This window comes from Sorex araneus, chromosome 4 (assembly GCF_027595985.1).
Source record: "Sorex araneus isolate mSorAra2 chromosome 4, mSorAra2.pri, whole genome shotgun sequence".
In the NCBI taxonomy this organism is placed as follows: Eukaryota; Metazoa; Chordata; class Mammalia; order Eulipotyphla; family Soricidae; genus Sorex; species Sorex araneus.
In genome coordinates, this window is record NC_073305.1 from 37,531,330 (window position 1) to 37,539,906 (window position 8,577).

An 8,577-nucleotide genomic window follows, 5' to 3' on the forward strand; every position below is an offset into this window, starting at 1 on the left:
CCTCAGGTGGCAGGCTAGACATGGAACTGAGGACTTTGTGCACGGCTGCCTCGATGTCCAGCAGCCTGGCCAGGGTCTGTTCCTTCAGCCGGGCTACCTCTGTGCTGACCTTTGACAGCTCCCCGAAAGCCTGGTCCACTGAGACCTCGGGCTTGCTGGGGGCAGCCGGAGGGACCCCCCCTGGTGGAGAGACGGCCTCCAAGAGCTTCCGCCGTGCCGTGATGTCCGCACTGCCTGCAGCCTCCTGCTCCAGGGCCTGCACCTGGCTCCACAGGCCGTGCAATTCCTGCTGGCTTCCCTGCAGCGTCTTGGGGCTCTCCGGAGCCCCGTGCTGGGATCCTTCCACCGGCTTCTCTCCTGGAGGGCAGGGGCCCGGCGGCCGTGACGTGGGGTCATCGCTGAGACCCAAGAGCTTGGGGGGCTCACTGCTGCCTGCAGCTTGACTCTTGGGGCCCGTGGACTTGGGGCCGTGTCGGCTGTGTCCACTGGAGCATCCGGCTGGAGCCGGGTGGCCTGGGCACGCCGTGGGCGCCTCACCGAAGGCAGTATTCGTCTCACCTTGTCTGGAGTCTCCTTGCTCCACCTCCTTGGAAGCGCGGGACAACAGAGCGATGCGTTTGGGCAGCCATGGGGGAGGAGGGAGCTGGCTTAGGTGTGCGGGCTTGGGGGGCAGCTGGGGCTTCTTTCTGGGGGGTGTGGTGGACTCCAGTTTGGGGGTCTTTGTTGAGGACTCCTCAGGGTTTCTCTGGCCAGCAGGGCTGCTGAGGGAGTGGAGAAAGGGTTCCTGCCCGATGGAGTCCTGGTCTTGGCGGGCTGGGCTCTGGGAATCAGGTTCTGTCACCGCAGCTGGGAGAGGAGGAGGAGGAGGAACAGAGGCATTACAGGGCTGTGGGCTGGCTGGGGCAGCCCGGGGCGTGGACGTCAGCGCGTGGTGGTGGTGGTGGGCTAGAGGGGCCTCCTTCAAGGTGCTCTCCGCGGCTTGGAGGCTCCCTGGGCCACCTCCTGCCTTCGCCTCGCCTGGTGGTCCCCAGGTCCTCTGAGCATACCCCCCAGGTGCCTCCCACCCAGTCCCAAGTCTCTCTCCTGGACATTCCTGGAGTGGACGGGGGGCCTGGACCAGGCAGGCGGCCTCCTGGGCCCGGGGCAGCGGTTCCCTCTCAGAGGCTTGGCCACTCCCAGGTGCCTCCAAGGTCCTCCCAGGCTGAGCTGTGTCGATGCCACTCTCAACAGTCACCCTCCCCTCAGGCAGTGCGTCTGGTTCCCCACTGACCTTTTTGGGGGCTGCTGGGATCCTGGGGTCACCTCCAGCCACGGACCTGGTGTTGTTCTGGGTGGCCCCCGTGGTCGGTGCTTGTGGAGTCCCACTGTGGCAGGGCTCAGGGGCGGCTCCAGGGCTGGGCCCCTGCTGGTACTTGCTCAGAACCTGCTGGTGTAGACTCTGGGCTTCTGCCGTGGCCATCCGGAGGCTCTGCATGGCAGCCTGCAGGTCCGGGGTGCTGGGCGCTGGGGACGTCATCTTGGCTCCTTCCGAGCTGGCCTCTTCCTGGCCTGCGCGGCTCCTTTCTTGCTTCCCTTCCTCGGTCCGAGGAACGACCTTTCCCGCGGCCTGTGGGGGACATGGAGCGGCCCCGGGGCCTCTCTGCTGCCCTAGGCTGAGGTCCAGTGGGGGAACACGGATGATGCTCTCAGTGGAGGGCGGCCTCTGGGCAGCCTCGCTGGCTGGCACCGGACTTGACTCAGCCGGGGGCTCCCAGCGCAGACACTGCAGGCCCTGCAGGTCCCCTTTGTCTATGCAGCTGGCCAGTAGCTGCACGCTGCGCCTCTCGGAGCCCCTGCCGCTGGGTCGGGGCTGCAGGGAGTAGGCGGTGAGGGCCACCAGGCCCTGCTCTGTCTCCTGCATCACCAGCCCCGTCCTGGCCACCGAGCTCCCGAGGCTGCAAGCCAGCAGCTGCTGGAGCTCAGGGTCCATGTCCTCCACATTCCCACCGCTGCTCGGAGCGGGCAGCCTCAGAGGCCTGAGCCGGAGCTGACCCGCTGGGTCCTCCTGCACCAGCAGCCCCTGCGGGGCCACATCCGGCCGGCACAGCACCTGGCGGACTATCCGGGGCAGCTCGCCAGACACCAGCTCTTCCTTGCGGACACGGGGCAGCCCCTGCCCGGGGCCTGGGAGCGTGAACTTGGCCAGGCAAAGCTCTCCGGGCCCACACACCTCCATGAGGATGCCTCCGCGGTGCAGGATGCCCGGCGTGGCCTGCAGCGTCCGCAGCGTCCCCTCGGCGGCGGTCTCCTGCCTCTCCGGAGCCCTGGGCTTGGAGGGGCCCGCTGGCTGCTCTCCCTGGAGGTTGTCCCCCTGGAGGCTCTGGGCTGCCAGGGAGCCCATGGGGCAGTTCTCAAAGAGCCAGGTGAACTTGTGCACGGAGCCGGCAGGCACAGGCTCGGGGACTGCCCTGGACACCTGGGCCTCCCGCTGGCCCGCCTCCAGGGCCCGGAAGACCTCCTTCCGCTGGGACACCTGCCCCGAGGGGATGTCCACACGGCTGCAGACTCGCACCAGTCCTCTTCCGCAGGGTTGGCCTGAGACCGGAAGTGGCTCTGTCTCAAAGACGTGTCCGTCCGTCTGTCTGTCCCCAGCCTGCACCTGGTGGACCTGCAGGTGCCTTTCTCCGGCATCCTCGGGCTTGTCCAGGGGTTGTGGCGCAAACATCCAGGTGCAAGACCGCACCCCCGTCTCTGCCTTGGTGGTCACGGGGGTTTCTGTGGTCTCAGACCCCGACCTCTCCCCCAGCTCGCTCATGGGGCACGTCTCAAACAACCACCGGATAGTTTGCACATCTCCCCTCAGGGGTGCCTCTGGCTGGGGGCTCCCCTGAACCTTCCCCTCTTCCGCCTGTCGTTCTTGCCGCTCCCGCTGGTGGATGACCTCCAGGGGCTGTGTCTCGAAGAGCCAGCGGGCCAGGCCCACGTCCCCAGCGGGCACTTCCTGCCGGGTGATGCCCCTCACCACATCCACGGTGCTGGGGCTCCGGCCCAGCTGGTCCAGGGGCTGGGTTTCGAACATCCACCGATATCCCTGCACATCCCCGCCCACCACCTGCTCCCTGCTGACCGAGGTGAGTGCGTGGAGGTGGCCTCTGCTGTCCTGGAGGGCGTACACTGGGGACCCCACGGCCGGGGACTGTCCAGCACAGTCGGGTCCTTTGGCTTCGCTCACCCTCCCCTGCCCGATGCTGTCCAGGGGTAAGGTCTCAAAAAGGTTCTTGAAGGCCTTCACGTCCCCCTTGACCTCCTCCCGCTGAGAGCAGCTGTGCGAGGGGCAAGGGGCCGCGGGGTCATCCCTGGGCAGATGCTCAGAGGTGAGCCCTTCGGCCTCCCGGGGGCCCACCCGCTGCAGGTGACCCACTTGGACCTGGTCTCGGGACGTGTCCTGGGGCTTCATCTCAAACAGCCATAGGGTGGAGCGGACGTCCCCGGGGACCACCTCCTCCTTGGGCGGGGCCTTCGGGCCGGCCCCCTCCCCCTCCCCCTCCTCTTCCTTCCCTTTGAGAGTATCCAGCGCTCGGGTCTCAAACAGGCGCCGCTGCTGCTGGACGTCGGGCCCGGGAGGGACCAGGTCGGGGGACGGCTGGAAGTCCTTCTCGTCCACCTCGAACTCCCGGATGGCGTCCAGGGGCTGCGTCTCGAAGAGCCAGCGGGCGGCGCTGACGTCGGGCCGGGCCCCCTCCTCCAGGGAGATGCCCCGGATGACGCGCACCTGGCTGGGGTCGCGGTTGATGGCGTCCAGGGGCTGCGTCTCGAAGAGCCAGCGCGCGGTCCTCACGGCGTGGCTCTGGACCTCCTCGCGGCACGCGGCCTTCACCTCGTGGATGGCGCCCTGGGCGTCGCGGATGGCGCACAGCGGCTCGGTCTGGAACAGCCTCACCGTCTTCTGCACGTCGCCGTGGAGCTCCCGGAGCTCGGAGCGCAGCTCCAGGGGGCTCTGCGCGGGGGCCGCGGGCTCGGAGCCCAGGCGGTCCAGCGGCCGCGTCTCGAAGAGCAGCCGGGTGCCCCGGACGTCGCCGCTGGCCGCCGGCTCCCTGGCGGGCGCCTCGGGGGGCTCGTCGCCGTCGTCGCGGGGGCCGCTCAGCTCGGCCAGCGGCCGCGTCTCGAAGAGCCGGCGGGTGGCACCGACGTCCCCGCCCGTGACCCGCGGGCCACCCGGCTCCTGCGCGGCCGCCGCGCCGCTGCCCAGCGCGCGCGCCTCCAGCTGGCGCGAGGTGGCCCGCACGTCGCCGCCGGCCACCGGCTCCCGGGCGGGCGGCGGCTCGTGCTCGCCGATGGCGTCCAGCCGCCAGTTCTCGAAGATCCAGCGCATGCACTGCACGTCGCCCTCGGTGGGCTCCTCGGAGTCCAGCACCTCGGCCAGGTCCTCGGCCACGGCCTCGGCCAGGTTCTTGCGCAGCTCGGGGTGGATGTGCCGGTAGAGGCGCCGCAGCTCGCTGGCCTGCCGCTGCTGCTGGAACTTGGAGAAGGCCTCCCTGGGGGGCGGCAGGGGCAGGTCCTCTGTGGTCGCCATCCTGGGGGTCGCCGTGGGGGATGCCGGCTCGCGAGCGCCGTCCTTCTGCGGAGAAAGGGCAGCGGGGATGATTGGGGGTGGGGGTGTGTGTGCTGGGGCTTTGCGGGGGGAGGGGGTGTCGGTGAGGGGAAGCTGGACTCCGGGAGAAAAGGCCCTTTGGGTGACACGTGCACAAGAGGTCCGTTCCTCTCCAGACCTCACCTGGGCCCATCTTGCAGGGTGGGGGGTGAGGGGTGGAGACAAATCTGGAAATTAGGACGTGCGGAGCGCTGCCCTTTCCAGAATGCCAAGGGGGGAGCCTAGGCATGCCCCGTCCTTGCCCTCTTTTGCTGTAGTGGGGTTTTCCCTGGCACACGTCCAGATGAGTGACCCACCCTGGGAGGGGAAGGGGGGAGATTCCTGACTGCTGGGATTCTCCCAGCCGCGGGGCAGCTAGTGGATCCCGGATGGTGAGGCAATTCCTGATAGGAACACCAGGGGGCGCGCGTGCCTCTTTCTCGGGGATTTGGGGCGGTCAGGCCCCCGTGGACCTCCAACTGTTCAAGGGTCCTCCAACCTTCCTGGGGTCGGGGCAGGCAGAAGAATGGCAGACTGCAGCCTATCCTACTGCGGGCAAGTGGGAAGCAGTTGAGGATGCTCAGCGAGGGGTCACTTGTGCACCCACTGTCTGGCAGGGCCAGAGGCCGGATCTTTCTAGGTGGGCAGAAACCGGGCTCTAGGAAAGCTCAGATGCCCATGCATGAGTGACAGGTGAGGCTCCTACCCCCGATTTGGGACTTGGCACCCTAGAAATGAGAGGGCAGCCTCCCCCGCAGGTGCCCTGGAGCGGGTGTGGGGAGGGTGTTTTGTTGGTTTGCTTCTGCAGGGCCCCAGCTCTGCCATTTGGCCCAGCTGCAGGCCACCAGTGGACACTCTCGCTCCAATCCCTTCCGGCCCATCGGCCCCTGAGCAGGCTCCTTGGTGCTTCCCAGCAGCCCTCCCGCTCGCAGGCCTGTCTCTGCTCTCTGTCCTCTACGTCTTATCGGCCTGGTGACAGGTGCACTCAGGGTCCCCGGAGGCTAGCGGGGAGGAATGGGAAGCACATACCCCTCCCGCTTCCCCACCCGCTGCACAGCTCCATGCCCAGAGCTAAATATAGCCGGGAGGACTCCTGGTCTCGGCCAGCAGCCCCAGCTGGGCTGGAGAGGGAGGGGGCAGGCCCACATTCACCGAGACCCCAGGTGCCCTGGGGGTGGGGGTCCCCTACCCCATCCTGTCTCCTGCTTCCTGAGTAAGTCCAGCCCCTGGTTAGGCAGGGTGGGTGAATACTGGGGCAGGGCAGGACCCTTCCACGTGCATTTGAAGAAGGGGCAATGGAGGCCTTGCTCCACCCCTGCCCAGCTCCCACCGAAGGCATCAGAGGCCGAGGGAGTCACCCTGGAGGCGTTCTTTGGCCTCTGAGCATGATGTGGATCCTCCCCAAGGCCAGCGAATCCATTCCCCAGGCTGACCCGAGCAGAGGCAGTGCAGACCAGCCCCCAGAAACCCTTGGCATCTGTGTGCTCCCAACTCTGGGAATCAAAGTGTGCATGGGGGTTAGTTAGGCCTAAGGATGCTCAAAGGCCACTGAGTCAAACCCCCTCTCTGCTCAGATGGGGAAACTGAGGCCCCAAAGAAGGCAGGGCAGTGTGATTGGCCCCGGTGTGGCCGGAAGCTTATTCCTGGTTTTAGAAACACCCCCTGTTCCCCTGCTCGGCTGGAATTCTGTGCCCACTGGCGGGGTAGGAATAGTGGGAAGGTAGAATTCGGAGCCAGAACCCTTGTTAGGATAGAGCGGCTGAGCCCCAAGAAAGGTCCCAGAGCCTGGCCGCACACATGCAAGGCAAGCTCTCTGCCCCTCACCCCTTCCTGGCTTTGACCTCCTAGGGCTGGACCGCTGCTCAGGGTGACCCCACCTTAGCCTCAGGTCTGCTCTTCCTAGACCCTCTGCCCACGTCCCCTCAGGGCCTTCCTCGGGGAGGGAGTCTGCACCCCAGCCTGGACCCCAGGCTCCAACCAGCCCAAGGAGACATTCCAGGGCCAGCCAGTTATGCCAAGACTTCTGCCCACAGCAGCTGGGCACGGGCTTGTCCCAGCGACTCCCAGCCCAGCAGCCCCCCATCCTACGTCTTCACTTCCATCCCTCTGTCCTCCACGCCTGCCTGGGAGGAGCCTGAAGGCTGAGATGGTCTATCCCTGGAATTTATTTTATTTTATTTTGTTTTTGGTTTGGGGAGGCCACACCCACCAATACTCAGGTTTCATCTTGGTTCTGTGCTCAGGAACTACTCCTGGTGGTACACTGGGGACTAGATGGGATGTTGCTGGGGATTGAACCCAGACCAGCCACATCAAGGCTTGCAAGGCAAGTGCCGTACCCGCTGTACTATCGCTGCGGCCCCATCCGTGCCTGTACTTAAAAAAAAAAAATAATAACTCCAGGCCACCACCTGCACCTTCCTGGACTAAACCCCACTGGCACCAGCCTGCCCCTCTCCGCGCCTCAGGCCTGTGCTGGCTCCTAGGGGGCTCGGGCTCCCTCACCCCTAACTTCCTTGTGGGATCTTCATATCAGAGCCTCCTCTACACCCCCATCCAGGTGCAGCCCCCCGCCACCTTGTTCCCAGCTAGAGCTGCCCTTAACACAGGGGGGGTCCCCGGCTAGGTGGGGAGCCATCCTCGAGGGCCCCAGCCTGCCAGCCAGCTCTAGCCTGTCCCCCCGAGGACAGGCTCACTCACCGGAGGGTCCTGCTTGGCTGCTGGGGGCCTTGGGCTGGGTGCTGGGTGCAGCCTAGCTGTCCGCTGTCTCTCGGCTCCTCGCTGGGGCTGGTCCTGCTCGGCTGGCTCTGTCCAGTGCCTTCTCGATGCCCTGGCTCTGGGTCTCTGGCCTCTGCCTGCCCTAGCAGCTGCCTTTATCTTGCTGGCTGGTAGGTGGGGTGGGGAGGGGCTCGCAGGGGGGTGGGGTGAGAGGCTAAGTTGAGAGGATGAAGTGGTTGGGTTATTTTTAGGGTCTGTGGAAGTCTCTCCCGTCCTGAGGAGTTGGTTACTTGCCCTTTCTGCCGGGGAGGGAAGAGTCGGCCGGGCCCCATTCATGGAGGGTCAGGCTCCATGACTCATTTGGAGAGCGTGGGCTACAGGTGTCCTGGGCTATTCTGGGGGGATGAATAAGGAGGGCTGAGACACGCCCCCTCCCCCCGAGAGCCCACCGCCCTGCTCCCACCTGGCCCGGGACTCTTCCCGCTGTGAAGTCCGGGCTGCGGGGAGGCGGGAGACACACGGACCTGGCTGGCTCGGAGAGGGAGGCCCGTCCCCTCTAGGGAGCGCCCCTTCCCCTGTTCACCGTCCTGGGCCCCTCAGCTCAGGCCTGTGCAGTCACCGTGACTTGGGGCAAAGGGGAGTTTTCAGGCATGGACCCTCACCGGGTCCCTCAGCCCTGCACCGCACAGCATAGCTCTGAGTGTTGTTTATCTGGGGCCGGCCCTCTGACTCAGGGTGCAGGCGCTCTGGGAATGGAGGGGAGGGGGGGGCAGCCCTTGGGGCCTGACCGGGGGGCTATTTCTGACCCTGAAGTTGTCAGCTTCTGGTCAGAGATTGTGTGTGTGTGTGTGTGTGTGTGTGTGTGTGTGTGTGTGTGTGTCTGTTCAACCACACAGAGATCTCCCCAGAGGAATCATCACACGAAGACAAGTTGCAATGCCATTAGCAAAGTGTCTTCACTGGCTAGCTCGGCTAGCCTGGGCTAGGGCCCTTGTCCGGCTCACCGACACAGTGGCAGCCTGGCAGCCTTCTTGGAACGAGCGGCCTCGAGTCTCAAAAGTGAGGGGCTTTTATACCATAACATTATGTAACAACTATATAACAGGGACTTTCTGTGGAGAGTCTCTGGGGGACTTTGGCCGAAGTCTGAGGTGCTTTCTACTACTTGTACTTAGCTGATTGGTTAGAAGTTGGAGTTATATAAGGGTTACATAAGAGTTACGTAAGGGTTATATTGGGTGGGGGGGGGC

General features: G+C 65.4%; 1 protein-coding gene across 1 annotated transcript; it reads right to left on the bottom strand.

The window, feature by feature from the left end:
* Nucleotides 1–713: 713 nt before the first annotated feature.
* Nucleotides 714–7,428, bottom strand: XIRP1 (xin actin binding repeat containing 1). Its single transcript, XM_055135998.1, has 3 exons — nucleotides 7,310–7,428; nucleotides 1,271–4,597; nucleotides 714–846 (listed from the first exon to the last, which is right to left on the bottom strand). Exons 2-3 carry the CDS (start codon nucleotides 4,550–4,552, stop codon nucleotides 838–840), a joined length of 3,291 nt encoding a protein of 1,096 aa, XP_054991973.1. The 5' UTR covers nucleotides 4,553–4,597; nucleotides 7,310–7,428; the 3' UTR covers nucleotides 714–837.
* Nucleotides 7,429–8,577: the final 1,149 nt, after the last annotated feature.

Coding starts and splice junctions, on each gene's coding strand:
- XIRP1 (XM_055135998.1), bottom strand. CDS start 4,552: ATGGCGACCACAGAGGACCTGCCCCTGCCGCCCCCCAGGGAGGCCTTC.